We start from the raw sequence: 25,065 nt of genomic DNA, 5'->3' as shown, positions 1-25,065 counted from the left end.
CACCAGGGAAGTTTAGCTTAACATGCAGCAGCAATAAGGTAGAGACAGATTCTTCTCTTTTTCTGACTACTTCTCCGGTGGGATAACAGGATGTGTAGTTTCCCYTGAGCTGCTCTGACAACTTGAATACATCAAACATCCATGCCTGTTTCTCGCCAAGTAACTCCTGAATCCCGTTTTTTGATTTCCTCTTCCCCTTCCTTTTCAGTAGATGACATCACTTTAACCCCGATCCATGCTGAGAGCGAGCCTACGTTCCTGTCCCTCTATATTATGAGCATACATTCCCTACTGCGCTGGAAATTGTAYGGTTTACACAAAAGATGACACATAAACCCTGGAATTATATGCAAATGAACCGATCTGTTTTTTTGCTTCTTACCATTACAGCTCTGACTTTCAAATAACGGCACTGGGCAATTCCTGCACCAGCTTTCAAACAAAGGGCATCGCTGTGTTATTAACATCTCACTTTGGCAAGCGGTTTGTCACCTTTCACAAAAATGATCTGAAAAGACACCAGCAATTATACCCAAGGAGATTATCGGGTGGCTATGTCCTAGGGCAGCAGCTGGAGGCTAAAGTGACATAATATTCACTGGAAAAAAACTCCTTTCTCAAGTCAAGAGAACACAGAACAAATTAAATAAAAAATGAACTGAACTGAAATCAAATACAAAACTAGAGAAAGAGCCAAGCTTGTTCATTTGGATTTTGATAACCTCTGTCATGACAGTAGGATTACATCTTTGGAWGAAGATAAAAGGTCCTGATTGTGACATGAGATGATATGACATTAACTTTGGAGACTTATTCTGGGAAGAACTTGGTATGTCATAGACCAAAGAGCCTGAGAAAGAATGACTCAAGCACCTCTTCCAATAATGAAAATCCAGCTGATTTCTAGGTTTCATATATTTGGTTCTTCTAACAGTTTTTAAGTGCTGAGAACTAAACTTCCACAAGACAGACATGTTTTCTTTCTAGAACTGTAGTACAACTCCCAGTCGAATCTTATAAATCTCAGGAACTCACATTTGGTTGGCTAATGCTCCCGAGTGCAGTGAGGCAAAGAGCAGAGGCTTTACCTAATTTACAGTAAACAATTATTAAATGTTCATGGCTCCTGGACAGAAGCAAGTCATGCAGTAGGGATCATGTCCATGCTGAGAAGGACCAAGGGAGCCACTTGCTCAGATGATGTGGTGTTCTACCAGCTGTGCATGCAGATAGGTCATTTCTGTTTGCTTGTCACAAATTTAACAAGTAGTTAACAGTCTACCCTCAGGGTTAAAACTTGAAGAAAAACTTTTTATGAAGCGAAATACTTCTGCTGTTGCTTAACCATCGTGATACCTTTATATCTGTGAAAAAYGCTTTTTATTACTTTGATTGAAACCTCTTCTAAACCACCATCCATGTCCAGAAATCTCTTCTTTGGATCCAGAGAATTCCAAGGAAATTTGAGTAAGCTTTTTGTTTGTGAAGATGGCAAAGAAAAAACTATTGCTGCATTTTTTGGGGGTGCATTTCATCTGCAGTTCTAAGAAGGTCAGTTGCTTATACAATCTATAAACACTTGGAAGAAAATGATTAGCTTTGCCCATAACAAGTCTGTGAAACATCCGAGCAGTGCATAGTGGTTAAAAATGGAGCCATTTTTTGTTTGCTTCTTCATCAACAGTTTTTAAAAGTTTCTCCATATCATCTATCAGGTGTACTCAAGAGTTAGGCATGCTGTTGCCGCTATAAAKCCTTTTGCAAGCACAGGACAACAAAGACAGTATTTAGCAGAATATAGCTAGAGGACAGAAGAGATCCAAGAGCAGGACAGGACGTGTAATGACTTTGCAGAGTTAATTTAAAAAAAAAAAAAAAAAAAAAAAAAAAAAAAAAAAAAAAAAAAAGGCAGGAAGAAGATTTTCATTGAGAGAAAGAGAGAGAGGTAGGAGGCAGAAAAGATTTCAAGACTAAGGCACTCTAAAATGTTAAAAAGAAAAAAAAAGCAGTGGGTTTGGACGAATGAGAAAGCAACGAGAGACAGGAAAAAATGCAGTTAGAAGACAGCCTTCCATGAGATTACATGGAGCTACCCGCTAAAGACACATTCTGTGGATTCTTAGAGCTCAGCCCACACACAGAAGCAAGGCCAGTCTGCTTAAAGGAACTCGTTAAATCACTAAGCAGGTCAGAATTACTACCACTTTTAGTTCTTGTCAAGCGAGGGAGGTTGATGGAGGAACAAACAGGAGTGGTGACCGATTTCACACCTGCATGTTCAAATTAACTTAGGCAAAGTGAGCAGAGCCACCTGGGAAGAACTGAAATCACAAGAGAATATTTGTGGGATGATCTAATAAGACAGAAAGCCTTTCTTCTGTAAGGAAGAGATGTTTTAATGATTGTAAGTCTTTTTCAGAGCAGCAAATAAAACCAAAATGACACRTTCATCATATAAGGCAGATGGCTCAGTATCTCTTTCTTCGAGGTAAGAGCACTGAAGGATACYGGTAAAAGGAACTCTATAGCTTGAGAGTTTATGCAGAGCTCTTGGCATAATTTTGACTGAAAATAAAAATAAAAAAATGCTCCAAGAGAGGAGTTTTGGAGGAAGAAAAGAGGGGAGGGMAGTAGAAACATATTCTTAATGAAAAATCTCATTTAGCAGGTTTTTTTCTGATGTGCTTAAAATTCCACCGAGGTCACCATTCTGGAGAGATGACAAACTCCTGGGATAAAGGGTGGAAAATCCTGGTAGTCGTGTCACATTTAGCAAGTCAAAGATATGTTTGTATAAGGCTGTAGAGGGCTAAATCCATTTTACATGCTGTATGTATTATTAATTTCTGACAGTGGGCTTAGAAAAACCTAATTCGCTCGAATACGAGCTCCCTTTGAGCAGAGGGAAGCCTTTTCAAAACTCATCTTTTATTGACTGAGTCATTTTTGAGTCAATCTGTCTGCTTTCGGCAAGACAAGAGTTTTAAATCTTCTCTCTTCTTTTCCTCCTTTTTGAGTCGTGGCAAGTCTATTAAAACCTGCTAATGTATGCAGCAAGGCCTCTGATTTGAAATGTAATGAATTCTTCAGATAGTGGCAGATTAGGGGGAGAAGATGATAGAAACAGCCAGAGATGCCAAAAAAAGAACTCTCCAGAAAACGAGGAGGAGAAAAACGAGAGGAAAAGAGAATGATTAACCCTTTTTATCCGGAAGAAAATCTTTAAGCTCCATTAATAGAATCAGTTAAAAAAGTAGAACTGGAAGAGGCAGAGCATCTTCAGGCTTGCCTGCGGCTGAATGAGACTAAGAATAAATGAATCTTTCCTCCTAGACTCTCTTGTAAGACTTGGTAATTCCCTAAGTGAAAAATGAATAACTTTGAGAAAATTAGCTCCATCCATATAAATAAGCCCTCATATTCCAAGCTCATCACCCAGAGCTTCCCAGGCRAATGCCCCGAAACATTTTCGCTGTTGTGTAACAGATGGTTTTCTCCTCCTCMCCCTTTCTTGGTCTGGTTCCAATCACAGTATCTTTCAGGTGATCTTGTTTTAGAACAAAAATGAGCAGTTTTGTACAAATCATAAATCCTAGTAGTGGAACGAGGCTTGGCAGTTTTATTATATTTAGTCTCTTGGAAGTGCTGGACAAACATTATGCAGTTACACAAATGAGAGGTTAGCACTGTCTCCATTTTACAGATAGGGGAGCTAAGGAAAAGAGAGTCAAGGATGCAACTTAATTTGACAGCACTGATATAGTGATAGCCTGGGCTGAGAACGCAGAATCTGCTGAATCACAGCACAAACCTGAGATAYCTTCCTGTTTAACTCATACGTCAGCCTCAAATTTGACGACTTAAAAGAATATACACATATACATATATATACAGACATATACAATCTCTACAGTAAGTTGTAAGGGAACAAAACCTTAGTGATAGAGTGAGAAAAACAGAGTCTGATGGAGCACAGGCAACTCAGTGGATTAAAACTAAAATTATTCTCTGCACAACTGATGCACGTGAGTAAATATGGGGGACTGAGAAACTGGTCCTATCAGATTAGTGCCCCTTTGCTAATGACAAGCACTGGTATGCTTGAATAGTTGAGAAACCCCCCCAAAATAGGCAGAATCCTTCAACTTAGCATGCAGCATAGCTGTCTAAGTCCATGCATGTCTTGAAGGAGAGACTGTCTTTCTCTACAGATACAAGGYATTCAGTCCTCTATCACACAAGTCAAGCTACAAAAGGAAAAAGTAAAGAAGTTCAAACTTAGCTCAAAAGCTGCTGGAGGCACAGAAACTGTGGAAAGTAGGTATAAGTCGGAAAAAACAGCAGTAGGAAATCTTTATAGTGGGATTCAGGACACAGGTAAAAGCGTTATCTTGGAGGCCAGTGAGCCATGGGAGTTAGACTTGCTTTTCAAACTGCTCCAAGGTATTGTCTGCTCTTACTGGCAGCAACATGTTTTTTTTCCACCCTGGAGAGTAACGACGGCCGTATCCCTGTCTCTACAATCTCCTAAACTCCGGCAAACCCTTGATGTGACTCTCCCCAGCTGGGAAACAGTCTTTTCCTACCTGCTCGTTTGCTTCACAACCCTGATGTCGAGAGCCCCAGAATTCACAGAAGTGAATTTTTACATCTTCACATATTAGTGCTTTCAGAAAGAAGAAGAGGTTACATTTGCTTTTATGTAAGTAGACAAAACTGTGACCTTTAGCTTGGTCCCAGCCCTCGGATTCAATAGCTGGCACTCGTCCTCTGAATCAGTAATGAACTAAAGGTCACGGCAGGCTGGCAGGGAGCACACTGCACTGGGGAAATACCATTTTTCAGAGCAGATAAGAAACTTCAGCCTGGACCATTACAAATCAGGCATTTGCCTGGCAGAGCATTTTTATTTGGAGGCAGGGGTGAGAGCGAGGGCTATGGTATTAGCTGCCATGGTCGGTACAAATCCCACTCAGGTAATTGCCTTCTGCCCACTCTGTCCCTCCTGTGTTTTCAAGTCAAAAGGTACTTTTCACTTTCTGCCATAAACAAGGTTCCTGCATGGCACTAAACAGTTGTGCTACTTCACGCTAGCTGTGGATGCATTTTCGGGACAGGTGAAGCAATCCCTACGTATATTTTGTACAGCTGTGGAGTTGACAGAGCACTTTGGGAAGCCCTTGAGAGCCGACGTGCTTATCGCAGCAAGCCCAGCCAACGCCAGCAGCTGCAGCAGCCCCCAGGGATAGCCTACCCTGCAACAGCCCCATTTTTCTTTTCCAGTTGCATATCTGCATTGCCCTTATCCAGCCATGTGATCCCTCTTTCCTCATCTGCTTGTTTGGAAGATCTTGTTGCTTCCTGGCATTGCTTGAACTCTTCCATCTCTCTGACTCCTGAGAGCTCTGAACCAATCAAGTGCAAGCCTCGACGCAGGACGTAGCCTTTTTGAGCTTGAGACCAGTCCAGGAACAGAGATCCATGCTGCTTAGTCATCAGAGAGATCATTCTGGTATAGGAGAAGTGCCTCCTACATATGAACCCTTGACTCCTGGTCTCAAAAAAGTCTATATCACAGCAAGGGAGCAAGCACACAGAAACCTGCTGTCTCGTATTGCAGTTTTTCAAGAGGAAGAACCATTTCATTTTTAGGGAAGATATCATCTTCTACTGTTGTGAACTCTTCCCACTGAGGGGTCAACAACATTGAGTGCCACAGAGACAACACCCTACTGGCATGGACAGCCAAGACTGCTGGGACAGTTCAGCGAGATATAGGAAAAATATATATTGAGGGAACAAGACAGGAAAGGAAAAGAAGGAAAAAAAAAGAATGACGCACTCACAAAAGATCTCTGTGCATGGGATGTGCAAGCAACAAAAAATAGATTTACCCAGCCAGGCTAAATCAATGACTGAGCTCTGCACTCGAAGAAAAAGTTATCACTAAAGGCTGTGCTATTTGCGGGCTCACTTTACATCTCAGAAAAGTCTGCAAAAATCCTCTTGCATTATCCCTACCCTTAAAGATTTTTTTCTTCTCATCTGAGGCTCTGAGTGGGGATTACCCATGAAGTTCCAGTAGCCAAACCACATCCAATCTATTTTCTGTTAAAACAGGAAAAAGCTTTGGTCTTTCTTGCCCTTCTCTATCCTATTCCCTCGTCATGGCCACATTCAAAGTACCTAGTTGAAACACCCACAAGCACAAAACTACAGGCAAATAAAATGTTTTTTTCAACACTGAGGTTTTATAGAAACGTGTTTGCTTTTTTAGCTTTTTTAGCTTTTTCTAAATCACAGAAGTCAGATATGGAAAACATCTGTTCGTTCATTCAGTCTCTCTCCCACAATGTTTTGATTTAGATATTTTCCTGTAATGCTTGCAACTTAAACAYAGCAGAATTGTGCCAAGGCTTTGGAAACAGTAAAGGGATTGGAGTTATTAGAAAAAGTGAAAAGTTAATAATCCAAGTCATTAAAATGAACATATGCAAATTCCAGTACTGCTCTGAAACATTCCAAAACAAAATAGTTGAAAATATTTTAAAACATCTTTCCAGTACAACTAAAAACACCTTCCTATCAGCATGAAATCTATTAAAATATCTTGATCTTTTGGACTTTGTAATCTTCCTTCTGGCTTGCCATGTGTCAGTTCTGGTATCAAAGTATTTTAGCTGATACACATTATCAACAGTTGTTTCCGAAGTTCGTGAGTTGAAAGCAAGGAATAGCTGTTGTACTCTGGGTGCTCTTTATTCCGCTGTTCTATTAATTTTATTTATGTGTATTACAATTCCAAAACCCAAGAAGTCAATTATCACTTATTAGGAATTATAAAGCACTTGTGTAACTGGGCTTCTGATTTAGTTATTGGTACAAATATAAAGACAAGCTGTATTAAGAAGTAAAGGATAAAGAAGCCATAAACCAAGGTTTGCATTATTTGCAGCCTCTCAGAGTAAAAAACTTTAGAGAAAAGCTCAAGAGATTTTTATTAATGCTTTAGATGACTTAGAAAAAAGTCACTTAATCATAATATGGTAAACAAGGAAGTTCTACAGCAGTATTTAAAAATACCTGAAATTGTTTCAGGAGCTCTATTGATTTGAATTAGGCAGCTGCATAATCACTGGGGCTGCAATTTTAATGAACATTTCAACAGGAAATGTAGAACTGATTATATGTATCAAAACAGGAAAGATCCAAATGCTGCAGCTCCTCTTCTTTTTTTTTTTTTTTTTTTTTTTTTTATTATCTTAGTACTTTTATCCAATACAACCCTAGACATAACAACAGCTTACCTGTATGCCCCCTCTCTCTGGCTGCAGCTTTCCATGCTTCGGGCTTCAACTCTGATCTTTCTGTCTTGCTACATGTCATTAGGCACCAGCATTTTGTGAAATAATTAGCGATTCAGTCAGGTTTTACATTGGCTCACGTGGCTGGAAACTATTCTATGTGGTGCTGCACTTTTCTTTTAATGTATTTTAGGGCATTTTATATATATGTAATTAGCTAATGTTTATACAGTGCTTTGAAGAAGAAGAACTACATAAGGGCTAAGTATTATTATCAGAAAGCAAAAGAGCAGCGTTGAGACAGCATGGGCACAGAGAAAGAACAAAAGCTCTGAGAAGCTGAACAACACCTTGTTTACAGAAAGGTTTCAGGACATCTGAGAAAAAATATGTCAGTAGCTTCCAGCATCTAGGCACTAAGAAGGAAACAAAAGGTGTAAAACATGGGATGCTGCAAAGGCGCTTAAATGACATAATATTGATGATACAAACGTGAGAATAGTGATAAGAGAGTCACAAAGGCAGCAGTACCGGTAAAGAAGAAAAACTTTGTGTATATACAAGCACAAGGCACTGATTATTACTCCCCTAAGGCAATTTGCAAGATAAAGATTCAGACAGAGTTGAAGGCCTTGATGAAATGAAAATGAATTCATTCCACTTCTGTGAAAATTCTTGTAGGTAAGAGTGGGAACTAATGGCATAAAAGCATACTGCTTCCTATTATTTAGCAGTGAAGGAAGCGGGGCTCTCGCTGCTAAAGATACAGAGCTTTGTTGGCTGCATGTTAAACACTGCAAAAGAGAAAAAGGTGTTCACTATAAAAGTCAGCCTAGCAGAGAGCAGGGAAGCTGGCGAGTTTTCACCAGACTAAATATCCAGAGCGTGCTTCAAACGGGATGTGCCTCACGAAGAGAGGGCAGAGGCCAGGCTCCCCCGCCGATCCGAGCAAGGTACCGCACGAGTCCTCTCTCAGAGGGCGTCCGAGCCAAGTTCGGGTGAAAGATTTTGGAGAGAAACAAACAAACAAACAAAAAAAACCCATAGCTAAATCCACTACAAATGGCACTGAAGACATGATGCTGCATCGAGTCAGAGGCTGGGAAAGGTTTTTGTACGTATGGGGCAAACATAAGGCACAGTTAATGCTTCAAAGAGTTTCCAGCAAGCAATAAAAACAAATGATGCACATAGGGAGTTTGCAGAAGAGAGATCCGACTTCCTCTTTTGCTTCCCCCCCCCTTTTTTTCTTGTCTATAACTAAATTACATGATTTCTTTACAAGTCTAATTAAGCAGTTAATTGATGCTGGTGCCCTTTAGCATCTGGCATTTAAGATTAAACAAGTAATAGAGAAAAATACACACAGTACCCAGCAATAATTAAGCACAGCAAGGGCTTGTTCCCCCACCTCCCCCCCCCCCATTTTAACCTATTACGTGTAAATCTCAGAGTACTTTTAAAACCAGAAGTGTGAGTGCTGGGATCAGCCTATGGAAAAGTCTTCCTGCTAGTCTTCTACAGGAAAAGGTGAGCTACATAAAATAAAGTATTTTAAAACAACAGGTCCTCGGATAAAAGACATGCAGAATTTCTGCCATGGCTGCAGAACATGGAGTCGGCCGGGGTGAACCTGTGCTATTGGCAGGCATTTCCGAGCACTGCCTCCATCCCGGTCCATGCGAGGAGCGAGCCAAACTGCAGCAATACAGGCAGTTTAACTCACTGCTCTGAGGAAAAAAGTGAGTATTTCACGCGAAGAAAGTCTGATCCGTAGACACGTCTGCCTGGGACTTGAGTTGCAGCTGGTTTTGTATCTGCAGAGCACTGTGCAGAGCATTTGCTCTCTGATCTCAGGCAGCAGTCCCGTTTCCTCGGAGTGCCACCGATTAAGGACTGGACTCAAGTTTTAAGACTTATCCCAAGACTTGCACCAGGCAGTGTAAGGCTCCACGAAATGCGAGGATCTGGCGAAGCCATCAGGTAGACGCAGCCCCTGTCGCTCCCAGAGCGAGCCCACGCTGGAGCATCGGGGAACTCCCTGCCTCAGACTCCAGTGGCTGGTGCAAGCCAGACTGTGTCATCTCATACGGCCCCGATTTAAACCTACCTGCGCTAACCAAAGGAGGAGAGGCTTTTAGTACTTCCAGACTACTGCCTAAGGGAAGGAATTGCAGCCCAATGATTAGTGACATGATCTCTTTAGACTCTGCAAGCAAGAAAAAGATAGTGTGGAGCCTCATGCCCACCTCTCATGGGTGCTGAGAGTCTTAATTAGTATCTCTACCATGCTCAGAGACCTTTGAACAGAGGGTGCTACAGAAGTGGAAAATATTAGCATCATTAYGCTTGCTACCACAAGGGCTGGAACTTGAGCCAGAGCCTTCACAGCAGATGGTGAAGTTGCTAGCACGGCTGGCTGCAGTTATAATTTCTCTCATCACAGACTCTCCTTGTTGGAACAGGCTTCACCTCTTGATTTCTGAAGAGCAAAACAGAGCCTGCGCTGACAAGACTGCATTGTACTGGTCAGTTCTGCTGACACATTTAAACCAACCAGCAGTCAAATCACTGGAAAGTAAATCAGCCAAGGGACTCTCTAATTAGAAAAAGCTCTGCTTTCATTGCAACACTTCTCCCGCCTGTCACCAGCAGCCCTCCCTGAATTCTGATCATTAAAGAGAAACAGCAAAGAATTAGCCAGATTTTGCTAAGTGTCGAACACTCGGACTCTTGACTATGCACAAAACACGGAGAGACACTTCATAGCTCTCAGAACAAGTTGATATTTTTCTATACACTTTTCCTGTACCTCTTGTTAATTGCTCACTTGCCTTGATTTTATGAAACAGCCTAACTCACAACACCATCACTAGCAGAGAACACAGTTGTGYTTAAAATGTTGCAGTAAGTTGGGTTACGTGTGGTTAAATAAATAAGTTTTATTCTAATTTATTTCTAACTTCAGGGGCTAGCAGCCTAGGACTCAGAGCTTCCTGAGGCATAACTAAGATGCCATTAATTTTGTCGCTATTCCCAAGCGCTGCCAATGTCCTCTCCATTTGGCTTAGGACATCGCCTTGCAAAAGAACACTCCAGAGACACGGAACCAACCTGCTTAAAACTTTCCATTTCACCCAAAAAWTTCCTACAGACTCAAGAATAAAAGCAGTAGATTGGGCAATGCTCATCTTCCCTTCCTCTGCTCTTCCAGGTTGTGAAAAGCAGAGGTCCTCCAGCAAAAAGCAGCACTTTGAAAAGAAATTAAAGAGTAATTTCCACTACCCCTTGCAACACCATGGCAATCCAAATACATGCTCCGGGGAGCATTCAAATGCATTGGCTGACCCCTCATGTATTGAGGAGGCAATATTATCACGGAAACAACTTGACCAGGTCTTGCTTTGAATGGTGGCTGATGGTGAAAACACCTTCAGCAATGATGTGTTATATCACTAGTTGTCATTTAGCATTTGTTTTCACCACCTTTGTAAAACAAGACAAAAGCTTCCYCCTCTCCTAAATGCTAATTTTAGTGGAGTCATAGCAATATGGCAGTCTAAAATGGGAATCACACACAGCCATCATTATCGGCGTATTCAGCATACCCTTGCTGATTCTTTCAGATCTGCGTGCTGCCTTTGATTCCACTAGTGGTGAGATTTTTGATGACACATCCGCAGTCACTAGTAAAGGCAGATGCTGCTGCTGCTTCTGGCCCCTCCTTTATGGAAGTGTCTGTTCTATTTAACTTAAAATACTTCTGCTGCACACCTATGATGGTATCTGATCATCGCAGAGGGTAACTTTACAAAGCTACATACCTACCCAATAACCCCCAATGCTAAAGTACTCCAACAGAATGTATCAAGACTCTTCCCCTATTCAGCACAGATAAATCTACTTATAGAGGCAGAGAGCAAAAAGGTAATTCACCAGTCTGATTTCAACTAGCTTTTCATCCATCTGATTTTCATCCATTGAGCTGGACCTGACTGTACATTAGAATGGATATCCTGTTGCCTAATGGAGGCTGGATTGATTTACTGYTCTCCAACGAGAGCTCAAGCCAGACAACCTGGAGTTGAAATGAAGAAAATGTGGCAATGCTGCAATAGCTAGTGAAGACTGCATCAGCTGCTGCCTAAGCTGGACTAGGTAGCTCTAGTTTAGTCTAAATAATGGATTGCTCTCAGATGCTCAGAAAGAAACAGCACATCAGAGCATGATGGACAGACGTGACTCTCCCCTGGGTTTTAAGTCTTGCTATGGTTTCACCCTATGCCTTTACTATGGCATGAAATAACACCAGAAGYGTGAGACAAGACTGCCCAAAAGGCCAGCATCGTGCAGACTGCTGCCACCTACTTACTACACTATGTTGCACTGAAAAAGCTCGTTACAGCAGGCCTCAGCTTTCTGTCCTGCCCACCAACGTATTCCCAAAGGGATTTCAAGGCRTTGGCTTTTGTTCAAAGGAGCTGAGAGGTCTGCAGCTTTGCAACTAATTTCCTTCCRGCTAGTCCTCCAGAGATCTCCACTACTGACCCAGGACAAGCTGCCTAGTATATCGAGACATCAGCAAAATAGGTAGCTAGATTTGAAGATATCAGGTGAGAAGAGCTCTCCTTTCCTATTTACAGTCTTACGTCAGCACCACATTCAAAAGACAACCAGAATGTCTGCACATTGTGGTAGGTACTGGTGTCAGTAGCATGATTAAGATGGCAAAGTAATTACAAGTGTCTGCTTTTGTACGCTGATTGCTTTCCAAATAAATGTTCTCCATTCCAAATAAATCCACTATGGATTAACATTTCTCCAACTTGCTCACAGCCTCAAATGTATTTGATTAGAAAAGCCTCATCAAAACTCTGCTTGACCATTTTTCAGCACTTCACCATTTTTCTCTTCCTCATCAGGAAGAAAAGTGTATCCATTAGTTAACCTTTTCAAACACATTCTTTTTGTAGTCTAATTCAAAGAAGGATTACAAAAAAATCGTCAGACTTGGCATATGAATAGCTTTCTGTGAGTGCAGGGAACAAGCATTCATATATCAGAACATCAGCCTGGGGAGATAAGGGTAGCTGTATATCTGTGTGCTTATCTGAATGCTACATCAGTGCTGTGAAACCAGCACAAACACTGAGGAAAGAATCCATATATTGATGTAATTCTTAGCGGTACTAGTGCACTTGTGTGAATCTGCAATTAAATAAAGCTTATACCTTTAAAAGAAAACAAGAAGTTAAGGATATAATTCAAAGTCTATTGAGATCAATGGGATTTTTTTCCATTACATTTGAATAAAGCTCCCTCTCTCTCTCTCTCTCTACTGCCTTCCAAACATGTCTATTAGAATATTAAGAAATTACCTGAAATGTGTCTGGACTATTTTTAAACAGACTGAGAGACTCTTAACCAGGCCTCAAATTCTTAGTCTGCTTCCAAACACAATAAATCCAAAGCTCTCTTTCATTCCAAGGCTAACATCTCATGTATTTTAAGGCACATTAGTCTCATACTAAATAAAGTCATTGAAAATACTACAGATTCATGTGGGTGACAAATGAACTGATGCAGGAACCATAACTTTGAATCTCTTGACTTTTATGCAATTAAAATATCAACTTAATTGTTAGATCTGTGTAGCTTCTCTCATTTTAATATGTAAATCAGTCTCTATTACTCTATAGCTCAAAGAATGTGTTACTCGGCTTACTTGATTAGGCTGGGAATTGCTGGTCCTGCTGTCACTCTGTTTACACTTTAGTGACAAGTTTGCACATCAAATTCACATAATGCAATGTCATCAACTTACTCATCAAATATAAACTTCTTAAATAYAGCCGTTGCTCTAGAATATTGGAACAGCCTTATTTTCCTTCATTTACAACCCCTAAATTATCTAAATATGGTAAAATAAAAATGGGAATATAACTGAAAGACATTGTTTTCCAATGAGAAGAGCTTCACAGATAGACAGGTAGGTAATCTAGAAAAACAGCCCATACAAAAGTTATCTTTCAGCTTCTGCTTTTTAATTGCCTATGTTCCCCCTTTAAAATGAAGAACAAGTAGAAGTACTTTATTTCTCAGTCCCTATGCATTCACCCCAAGTCCTCTGGAATTCAGGTTTAAAAGTCCCTATTTATTCTGTGCAGACAGTCAGATTTCAGCTCCTACACAAGTATACTTACCTGGAAGCTGAAATGAGGACTCCAGAGAAGAACAACAAATTYTTTTTTGTTCCTGTTACGATCCTGCCATAACAAGAGTACTGCCATCTTGAGTAGGGTTGAGAGAGCTAGTGTAAGTTCAGTTTTTTCCCATTCACCTTTCCAGAATCTAATAAAGGCTAATCATCCCCAGCCCAGGCTTTTTGAGATGGCCTTCATTACAAAGTTTCCCTGCTAGATTTCCACTACTCGTTACTGTTTGCCAAAGCATCAAGCTTTAATTTCTAGGAGAAACAATGAATTGACAAGATGCAGAGCAGAGATCTGAGACTCTCCCCCGCCGGAGCGTTCTGCCACGCTGGCAGCCTGGTTTTTCTAATGTCAGGGAAATTGTGTCRGCCTGAATTTGAGACATCAGCACAAGCCTTTCTTCTCATTCCTGCTGATGAATGAAAGAGCATTTTCAATTGTGTACATCCAGAGGCCTTATGGCGCATCACTGCTAATCAAAAGCTGCTCTGTGATGCAAAGCGCTCTAAGAGGCAGCTCATATCACAACCCCACAGGACCCAAAGGGCAGCAGCAGATAATACTGCGCTTCCTTCCCTTCAGGAGAAACRCTGGACTGAAAAGAGAGTTCTAGCAGGAGCATCCAGACTTTTACCCAGCCACCAAAAAGGCAACAACCCAAGTAACCTGACCGGTCTTCTACACACAGGTAGGCAAACACAGCTGCCAAAGCTTCCTGAGATCCAGCTGATGAACAACCTGTCGGCATCTCTCTGGATGATAAAGCAACTGTCAGCGTGGAGGGATGGAGTAGAATCGTGGCCATGGAGGCTGCCAGCTGCCATATTGCAGTTCCCTTATGGYACAAATATGATGGTGTTTTATAGGGATGTGTGCGTGTGACGCGGGGATTAATACACAGGGAAGGGAAGGTTTCAGGCCCTCTTGCTGCTGATGWCTCTCCTTGCAAAGGCTCTGAGCTCGCCCATGGTTATACCTACATGTTTGTGTGTGTGTGTGTTTACATATATATGTGTGTACAAACACACACACAAATATATATATACAAAAGCATATATATATATATATATATATACACACACACATTATATATAAACATATATATATATATATGCTGCCTCTTACAAAAGCAGGAAGATCGAGGCTTACAAGAACTCCAGATGTGAACTGTGTGCAAAAGAGAGGAAAGGAGAAAAACTTGCAGCTCTTTTGCTCTCTATGAAGGATAAATACACTCTGCAGAGTAACCTTTCACTGACAGCATGTTTTACAGATTCAGTAGCTACAACAGAACTAAGTTATAGGATTGCTTACAAACCTCTTTGGATCACAGTTGGATTTCAAAAGTCTCGACAGTGTCTCACTGGTACCTCAGATCATCTAGTTTCATGAGTCGTTGCAGGACGAAGGCATCCTCTGGGATGCATTCAGTCAGTAGCAGCTCCCATCTGATYGCCAACGTCCTGGCCTTTCAGGGCATGTGGAGTAAGCCAGACTCTGGGGCCAGGCTCTTCTTTAACACACTCACGGCATGCTTAACTCAGGAACATATCTTTCAGCCCTCTTGAGGTACTGTACCTTCATTCAAGCCAGGACACCCAGCCTGCATTGACTTCAGTAGCACAGAGCACATACCACGAAAAGGCCATACTCTAGCTGAATCAGAAGACTTCAAAATATTCTCCTTTTGTGGCTAGGCTGGCYGAATCCATTGACAATATTGTAACGTCAAAGGGTTTTATAGCCGTTGCCCCTCAACTACTGTAACAGTGTTAAAACTGATATACAGGAGGCACCAACCTGCTTATAGTCCTTTAGGAAAACAAGGTATATTTAGCAACACCACCTCATTATCTACAGTGCTGGGTTGSGACAAAGGGATATGTATGATAAGGAAGGAAATCAAAGCAAGTCCTCTTTAAACTACCAGCCTATTCCCAGCCTTAATATACTATCAGGTCCCAGATCGGTCTAAGTATCTTGCAGTAGAGTAACTAGCACCAYAAAAACAACAATGACAATAACTAGTGAAGAGGTGAAGGGATTACCCTAAGGAGGCACCACTGCTCAGCTGCAGATTCAGAGCAGGAACTCAGGCAAGTTCCGAGTGGGTCAGGTACCTCAACTCCCAAGGACCACTGCTAATAATACCTGTCCTGTGTGCTACTTTCCTTTTTCATTTGCATTTTGCACATTAAAGCTATGCAACATTTCTGATGCAGGTAGCAGCAGGGAATGATTTTTTTTTTCCTCAACACAAAAGTGCAGCCATCTCTGAAGTGAAAGAGGACAGAACTTTATCAGCACATAGCAAAACACTAGAGGCAATGACAGGCTCTTTATAAACTTCAGAGGAAATGAGGATAAGCAGAAAGCAATTACTTTTGCTGAAATACAGGCAAGGCACAAAGGCTAACGTCCTGCTTTTACTGACAGTCCCACAGCACTTGAAGACAGCAAATGCCCTGGACCTTCACTTTGCATTTCTTTAGAAAGAAGGCAAATCCTTCAGTACATCTGATTCAGTATCATCTCAGAGAAAAGACTGCCACCTCCTGAATCCCCCTAGAGCTTTAGGAACCATTTCAGAGGTCCTAAGCGACCAGAGAAGAGTTGCCCTCTCTGCACCCACCTGTCTGGTTCAACCTTGCTTGGCCAGTGAGACCCTGGGAGCCCTCAGCACACAGTGAGCTGTGGGTGCTGTGCTGCCAGGCACACACCCACAAACAACTAAGGTCACAGAAAAATCCTTTGGCAGGTGGGCTCAGGTTTTCATTTGCAGGTGCAGCCCTCACCATGTGCGGATTTCCTATGTACAGATGGTAGGAAGCACCAAGGCTTCCAAACACCAACAGCTCAGCCAACTGTGGATGGAGAATGGCAACTTTTAAATTCCATCTGCTCCTTTTTGTCGCCTTCTGTATGTAGAAACACATTCATCAGAAGCACAAGCATGCTGGGACACTGATAAATTTTACCATCTCTGACTTGTCACTTCAATAAGATTAGATTATTTTAATATTAATTCATTACCCATTTTAATTCCAATTAATAACTTTCTTATGGGACTCTGCCATGGCATTGATGCTGGACACAGCCTCTGCTGAACATCAAGCATAGCATCACTGTTAAGGTCAATCACCTGTTTTAAAGTGCAATTCCTAGGTCTTTGCCAACAAGACCCCCCTTTTCCTATTTTTTTTCTAACAAGAAGAAAAGAACACAGAAACCATTGAGATTGATGAATAAACTTTCCTTTCTGGTAAGACTGTGTTCAGGAAAATAGTTCACTTCCAAAATTCTCCACAGATAGTTGATTTCCCTATCTTCCTTCCTGGTAGGGGTGCCAGCCTGTGTCTCAACAGCCAGCCCAGAGAGAACACTAAAATCACTTCTCTTTCTTACAGAGAGGAGAGAGTACTCCACTGTACCTTTTGGACAGCAATAAATCATGAAAGTTAGTTAAAAAAAAATATTACTACATTCTTTAGCAAGGAATCAACCTAGCTGGGATCACAAACGGAAATAATCAGCATCCAAAGCGTTCTCATTTCTGTCTAGGCTTAGCTAGAATAGACAAGTCATTACTTCTATCTGTTCCTCATTAGCTGGTACTGCCACCTACCTATTTGCTTGCAACTAAGCCTAGCTCCATCTCTAGAAGTGCTAGAAAATAGAATCAGGAGGTCCACCAGGACCACACAAGACAAAAAGGAAGTATGTTAACAGAAATGGCCAAGAGGGAAATGATGGGGGGGGCAACAACTATGGTACTGAAGAAAAAAACAAAAGAAAGAAAAAGGTAGAAGGTGCATCTGAAATACAGAAAGGTGTGTGGCGAGGGGAAGCGCAAAAGAGTACGCGACATACAGAGAAATGCAGAACTGGAACAAATTCCAAATCTGGGCAGTGCCACCCTTCCAAAGGTGTTACAATCTGCACTCCTGTTTCAGAGACAGGAGGCCTCAGAAACCTTCTGCAGCTGGCAGCCCGACCTTGGAGCGCACCTCACCGTGACATAGCCCGGACCCCAGGAGGCACCGCGGAAGAAAGGAAACAYCCCTAAGGTTAGAGCCCATTCCCCTAACGGGGCTGCTACAGATCTGCCCCATTAATGCCGCACAACCCCATGTGCAATTTTTATACTTTGAGATAAAGGACAGTAAGTTGTTACAGCTCACACTGTCCAAACCTCTCCTTTGCCCTGGTATCTGTTTTAATAGAGACTATTATTGCATAAATGAGAGAAAAGGACCACTGAACTATATGGCAAGTTGTCAAGCTGTGCTGCAGCCTCCAGCGGTTATGCTGAAAGAGATTTAAAGTCCAGCATAACCTTGATTTTTAATAGAGTCACATTTAATGAGCTTTAACGTCCACAGTAATAATTTCCTTATTACCTATCCAGGAGTCGGAACCATGATCAGAAAAAACGTGCTGCACTCCAGTCCAAAGAATGAATTTAATAATGGCCAATACGTTATTATCAAAACTATCAACATCATTGTCCTTAATGCCTTTTTTGGTTGCTGGAGTTATAATCCTATGAACCCTAGGTGTAATTGTTGCAGATCACATCAGTTTGCTGAACATAGCAAATTTGTCTGGCTAAAGGCCACCTAAATTCCTCATCTGTGCCAAGAAGCCATCCAGGGTGTATGGCAAAATGTGACAATAAAATCTTACAYTTACAGCTACCTGTCAAGAGGCAAAATACAGACTTATGTATGACCTTTGCTACCTTCTCAGCTTTTCCACACTCTTCTCCTSTTCTGAGAGGGTAGTTCAGTCCTTGATTTTCCTTCATCTCACTTGCCTATGCATGCACTRTAAGAATGAGATAGATAAGCAGACACATAGTCACTGCAGCTGGCCAAAAGGGTTGCAAGAAAAATTCTAATTCCTCTTATTTTGCACAAAAACAATTCTACAAACTTCACTGAAAACTCGTCCCTTGCTACGCACAAGGAGCCTTAATCCTCCAGATAGCCTATTACTCAGTGACAAGCAGAGCCGAGGGAGTTTCTGCCTCAAGCCCAATTCCACACCTTGAAAATACACTAAAACGGAAGACACACAGCAGTTCTCCAATACTGCCATTCCTTCGGGCTGAGCTGTTGAGAATTTAAGAAAACAGTGAATCTTCCATTTCTTATCTTGAGGCAGACAGAGTAAAATTTTTCTGGTCATGTGAATCCACGTTGTTAAACTGTTCCTAGAACAGCTGTCGCATCCACACTGCAGAGSTAAGTAGAAAAGAAGCAATGCAAAAATGGAGGCAGCCTGCACAACGTGCTCAGTGAGTTGTCCTCTAAACTCACCACGAGCTGCCCCGGCAAGAAGGCCAAACCTGGCATTCAACCGCCTAATTTAAAGCCAGCTCAGATACGCCTATGCAACTTCGCAGTTGCAGTAGCATAACATCCCCCACATCTCTTGCACATCCTAAGCAATGCGCAGAGGCTTTATCATCAGCCCATGCCGCTGAGTGCTCCTGCAGCAGAACGGAGGGTTTAGGACTGTTTATAGCAACGTTGCCTCTGCATGACAGTGATGCACACAAGTACATAAATTACAAGAAAAAAAACAAGGACTTCTTATATAACCTGGCTTCCTGTGCAAATGCCCTGGTCTCAAAGACAGTCTATCCCCAAGGCTCCTCCATCCTTCAATTTTCGTACTTTCTCCCCATTTTGTTCACAAAACACTTCCATATGCACTTTGGGAAGGCAGAGGCCCCTCCTGTGACTCTGATAAATGACTGCTAGCGACTGCAGCCAACTCACTTCCCACCCCGTCAGACTCTGCAACCAATGCTCTCTTCCATTCGAGCTGGTGAACAGATGCTAGAACGATGTAGCACGAGACTGGGGCAAAAGGAAAAAAAAAGCACCATATACATGAGAGGCTGGAAACGCACTGAAAACCAGGGAGCTGTTTGTTTGCCTGTCAGAATCAAAGGGAGAAGAGAAAACAGCTTGAGAAATGCATCCCTTATGAGCTACAGACAAACCTGGTAACATCCCGGCACAAAAATGCCTCATGAACAGCTAAAAGCAACTGCATGAAAGGCAGCAGAATAATAATTATGAATAACAAATCACAGGAGGCACACATGAGAAATGCACTCCCCTCCCAGAGAAATGGTCTAATTCCCGCAGACAACACCCCCGAGAGCCATTTAGCAATGGCAAAGCCATGGAGCCAACTTCACCTCTGTGCCCCCTCTGCCCCAGGCTGTCACTGGGCTTACGGACACCGTCAGCTGTGACTATCAGCAGTGTCAGGAACGCCCGGCTACTCGGGGCAGAACCACAGAGGCGGTAGTGGGCAGCAGCTGCTTCTGCAATTTTTAAAAACCAGTGACTTTCAAATTGCAATGTAAACGCTGTCCCCGAGATGCTCCCCCACTGTGTCAGTCCCACCAGGAGCTTAGGCAGGAAGCTCCTGTGAGCAAAGATGGCCTCGCTTAAATGTCTGGGAAGTGTTTAATGCTTACGCATTTGCTAAAGTAAAGTAACTAACATCAGCGACAAACTGTCACTAACTTTAACATCCAGGTAACTCTTAACTTCTATTAGCCACTCATCTACATATATTACCATCACATTTTTAAGGTTATATAGTACCATATTCCACTATGAGATGCCGGAACAAACACATTCTTAACACTAAGAAAATACTATTGCTTGTGCTACAGAAAAGCAAGCAAGCTACATTCTGAGAATTTGGGTGCCATAACAGTAAGAAATGTTTTCTTCTACAGATTTTCTTTAAATCAGTGGTGGGCTGTTTCGTGGGTCCCAAGTCTCTGGCACACATACGTGGCTTTAGAGGAAATCTCTGCCCTCTTAGCTGTATGTAAAGGAGCCTTCTGACCTCCAGACCTTGAACAGGTACGTCCTTGCTGGCAACACAACAGGTTAGCTTCCACAGCCCTTCAGTTCTCCGTGCTGATTTTTTTTTTTATTTTCCTCTTCTCTAACCAGAACGTTTTGAGGGCAAGTATACGTGAGCGAGCTACAACAGTAAGATCTCTGGAGTCCTGCAGCATGACTCAACTCAGCCTGGTCACCTCACAGTGTGGTAGATGATGCGTCACATTTTATTGATATTGTTACCTTGATTTACAGAGTCTGAGAGCACGTATTGAAGGTGTTGACTTTGGGGTTATTGTACTAAAAGGTCTCATTCATGTATGTGAAAGGAAGAAAGACTGTACTGGAGGAGAGCCACAGATTCTGTGAAATGTATTTAGCTCGGTGAAAGATGTATTCTATTTTCATGGAGTATTGAACGTAGCTGTGATTAATGGGGCACATATGTACTGATAAACAATATTAATTTACTTTAAGCCAGGTCTGAAAAGATTTCAACCACTTGCTTCCCTGCAGCAGTGAGAGTTATTTCCTGCTATCTGTGTGACCTCAAGGGCTGAAGCAGTCCTGGAAAGAAGGAAATATTTCCTCTTAGCCCATTGGCAGCACCAGCCCATCAAGGTTGTTATATTGGTGTTTCATTTATCATCAGCGAGTAATATGGATTATTATTATTTATCCACCTAGCCTCAGTACCAAACTGTCATACAATTGCTACCACACATTCATTCTCTTCTGCACCAAGCCAGCTTTCTTCATTTCCTTCACAGTAGTTGCATCAACTGCACTGTCTGCGATGTCGCCACCTGCTTCTGCAGCCAATTCCTCTGGCAACGCAGATGAGCGAGCACACCGTCACGACTAGAAACTCGCAACCTACCTGCAATTTCTTGGGGTGACTGGAAAGTGCCAACTCCTTCCAGATTCTCCGGAATGGAGCCGCCTCCTTCTAGCACCCGCACGAGCTCCCGCAGCCGCTCACACTCCTCCTGGAGCTGCTGCTGCTCCTCCTTGCGCTGCTGCTTGGCCAGGCTTGCCGGGTTCATGCTGAAATGAAGAACTTTGGTTTTGCTGGGATCATAGTCACCCTGTGTGGCAGAAACAACAGAATCAAAGTGAATAATCGATCCAAACTCCACATCTACCCGGCTTGCGTCACCCCTCACATAAAGACAAAAAATGTTGCAGCAACATATGCAGAAGAAGGGATATTTATGCAGCGATAGTGTTTTATTCTAATGGTTGAAGTCAGCCAAACCCAACCCAAGATTGCTTCTCGTCCTCTTGCTACTCTCCCCTTTCCGTAAAAAAAAAAAGAAAAAAAGAAAAAAAGAAAAGAAAAAACCCACTCAGCAGTGCTGCTCCCTGGCTGACASCTCCACTGTTAAATTTAACTCCAGAAATGAAGTTTTATAGCTGTATTTTAAATCTCCTGGTAGCAAGAGATTACAATGAACACGCAGATGGAGCCTTAAACTACAACAGGACACCCAGCAGTAGCCTGATTTATTACGAGYATGAGCCAGCGACGTCCACACGACTCCAACGCCAGAGTCATTAGCAAGTTGAATCAGCTCGTCCCAAGCAAGCAAACAGATATTTCATTTCATATTTTTTTCTCAGAGGTGAGTTATAGCAGTTTAAATAGTCAGTTGAATCCTAAGATAGCAGATTAATATCTGTTCAAAGTGAGCAGAAAACACCGATGTTACGTTYGTGATTTCGAAGAGCAGTTTTCATACAAACTACAGGAAGCCTCGCAACCCAAACAGCAGCAAAGCACGTGCTAAGCCTGGCTTCCTCGGCACGCGGCTCAGCCGAAACCCCGTGGCACTGCCTGCAGGAGAAGGCGTTTCTCATGKTAATACCTTCCCTTCAATTAAATCTCAGGACCTAAAGTGATTCTGTAAACGTTAATTAACCCTCCAGAGCAGCACRAGGTAGGTATTAACCCAATTTTATCGTTCAATTTCCATTAAAYGACGAGCTCGAATTTTACGCGTGTTTTCCAAGCAAACTGAAGCAGAAGCAGAGTGACTTCACCCTGTGCTTCGCTGTCGACGTCGGGCGAAGACCCCAGAGGCCTCCGCCGCCGACGGCTTTCGCAGTCATGGCAAAGCCTCCGTCCGCGCTGCGCTTCGGTCACGCGCGCCGCAGGCGGCTCTGACAGCACCGCGGGCCGGGTCCGAAAGGGACCGGACAGATTTCCTGCRGAAACGGACACCGACAGGACGGGCAGGGCCGCGGCCTCCACCCGCGGCTGCCGGGAGAGGCCGGCAGGAAGGACCGCGCCGGGCGGGCTCCTGGAAGAGCGTCTTCCATCACGGGCGCGCCGYGCCGTGCCGGGCCAGGCTGGGCCCCGCCAGGCCCGCGAGCGCCGCCGGGGCGTTTTTCCCATCCGCGCGTGGACGCACCCGCTCGACGAAACATCGGGGACGAAAGCGGCCGCCACACGCGCGTCCTAGAAGCAAAACCGGGAGGCTGCTCCGCGCAGCGAGGCAGAAGCGGCCCAGCCCGACCGGCCCGCGGCCCGGTACCTCCCCGCCCCGCAGCGCTCGCAGCAGCGCCCCGGGCTCCCCGCTCGCGCCTCCGGTCCGGAGCCGCGGGGCAGGACCTCCGCCAGGCCAGCGGGAACGGGGACGTTAAACATCTCGCAGCTCTTCCAGTGCCCTCTTGTGGCTCGGGCCCGTTCGGAGCCGAGCGGAGGCGGCTCGGAGCGAGGCGCCCGCCTGGCGCCGAGGGGTCCCCTCCGCTCGCCTCCCCCCTCCTCGCGGGGGCAGCTCTAAACTCCGCTCTGCGGCTCTTCCCCGCCTGCTCCCAGTGGGAAACGTCTCCAAACTTCCCTCGAAACCGCCTGCTCCGGCCGGCGTGGAGCCGGGTGAGGGGGCGACGGGCGGGAGGCGGCGGGCAGGCTCCCGGCCGGGCGGCCGGGCCCCGGCGCGGAGCAGCAGCCGCCGCCGCAGCGGAGCGCTGGCGGGACGCCCACAGCCACGCGGGCGGGCGAAGGGGAAGCGCAGTTCGGAGCTGGGAGAAGCAAAGCCAACTCCTAAAGCGCTTTCGGCGAAGAGCGCGGGAGCCGCGTTACCATCAGGCCGCCCCTCCTGGCACCGAGCCAGTCCAGAGCCCCGCCAAGACGGGCAAACACCTTCAAAACCCGCTGCGACACACGGGCTGTATTTTAGAGCTGCGAGAGAATCCATCTCGTTTGAAATTTCTGGGCGATCAGTAGCATATTCRCCATGCTACCCACCCTTCGGGGCTACGGGCAGTAGCTTCTGCTTTATTCAGCACAGATCAAGCCAGCATATTTCTCCCTACAGCAAAAATATTAGTGCTGCCGGTTTATAATATAGCAACRCCTAAGGAAACCGAGGGAGGGAGGGATCCCAGCGCGCTAGGTACTGTACAAATCCCGCAAGAGCTTACCATCGGAAGCCCAAACAGGCACCACAGCGCGGGGACACGCTAGGTGAGGGCAGGAGAGCTGCAGAGAGACGCAGCGTCCGGTTCGAGGCACCCGAGCAGCACCGGGACGGAGATGGAAGGAAAACGCGTCTTCACTGCCCGCTCTGCCAGGCACCGGCCCGTACCGCTGCTTTATATAATCACAACAAACCCCAAACCGAGGATCGCTCGAGTCTCCGGGGAATTTATTGACATCGTATGGATTTTCAAATACACACAGAAACCTTTCCATGGAAACGGCGCWCACTAGAACCAGGTTCAGATGAAAGAGAACAGATGCATGTGCATATAATAGCAGACAGCAAAAATCCTATCAGAATTTGTATTGCTGGGAGTGTTTTTTCCAAATATCTGAAGGCTAAGAGTGACTTAGGTTGGCTCTAGAAATGTTCATGGCTGGAAGCTGCTAAATACAACAGATTGCAAAGCAGCATTAAAATCTCACTAGCATTTGAAGCAAATAAACCCTAATGCTGGTAAGAAACCAGGGACTAAGGAAAGTAAACCTCCTCCTCCTGGAATCCCTTTAGCTCTGRAAAATGTAAATTTCTATTTTTCTCCATCGACCGTTCTTCCTCCACAATAAATTAGCCTTACTGATCAGAAGTTTGTCCTTTCAGCTTTGCAACAGAAGATTCAAAAATGCTATTTCAGACGCTGGGAGAGAAAACCTAAAACAGATTYGCCTGTTTAGAAATTCATTGCTAATCTAGGGCCACTGACGAGGAAGAACAAGTGGTGCAATTTGAAAGGCATCTCCAGAAGAGACATTGCCATGCACAAATCTCTCTAAACAGGAGCCGGGAATCCCCGAGCAACTGCTCAGGAGCCATCTGCTTCAGACGTTGCTTCTGCGCTAAACCAACCTAGGCAAGGAGGAATTTCTTAACCAAGTTAAAAAGCATCTTACAACAAACCATAACATATCCTAGGTTTTTCCAAGAACCGTGAAAAGCTTGCTTCACGTTTGGAAATGGGGCCTGAATGTCAGAATCAACCATATCCACTTAAGCTCAGGGTCGTTTTGTATAGAAGCATGAGACATTTTGGGGATGTAACCTATGTGTGACCTACAGACAATCCTTTTGCTGGAAAAACACYGAAATGCCACTATGTCACCAATTCGTTTAGGAAACTTGTCGGTGGGTAGTTCTGCTCACCACCACAGCATGGTAAGCATCGCCGAGAGCAGAGATGATGCATTAC

General features: G+C 43.8%; 1 protein-coding gene across 2 annotated transcripts in view; it reads right to left on the bottom strand.

Moving 5' to 3' along the window:
- MAD1L1 (mitotic arrest deficient 1 like 1) overlaps window positions 1–25,065 on the bottom strand; it is a 361,949-nt gene that overhangs the window by 103,489 nt on the left and 233,395 nt on the right. For both annotated transcript variants that reach the window (XM_085301122.1, XM_085301129.1), the window contains exon 16: window positions 21,275–21,482. In XM_085301122.1, coding sequence (XP_085157248.1) covers window positions 21,275–21,482 — 208 coding nt within the window. The remainder of the gene's footprint in view (window positions 1–21,274; window positions 21,483–25,065) is intronic.

This window comes from Rhea americana, unplaced genomic scaffold (assembly GCF_003343005.1).
Source record: "Rhea americana isolate MKP2758 unplaced genomic scaffold, rheAme1 scaffold_10, whole genome shotgun sequence".
In the NCBI taxonomy this organism is placed as follows: domain Eukaryota; kingdom Metazoa; phylum Chordata; class Aves; order Rheiformes; family Rheidae; genus Rhea; species Rhea americana.
Note: the sequence above shows the minus strand (reverse complement) of the source record. Positions and strands in the feature narration are given on the sequence as shown.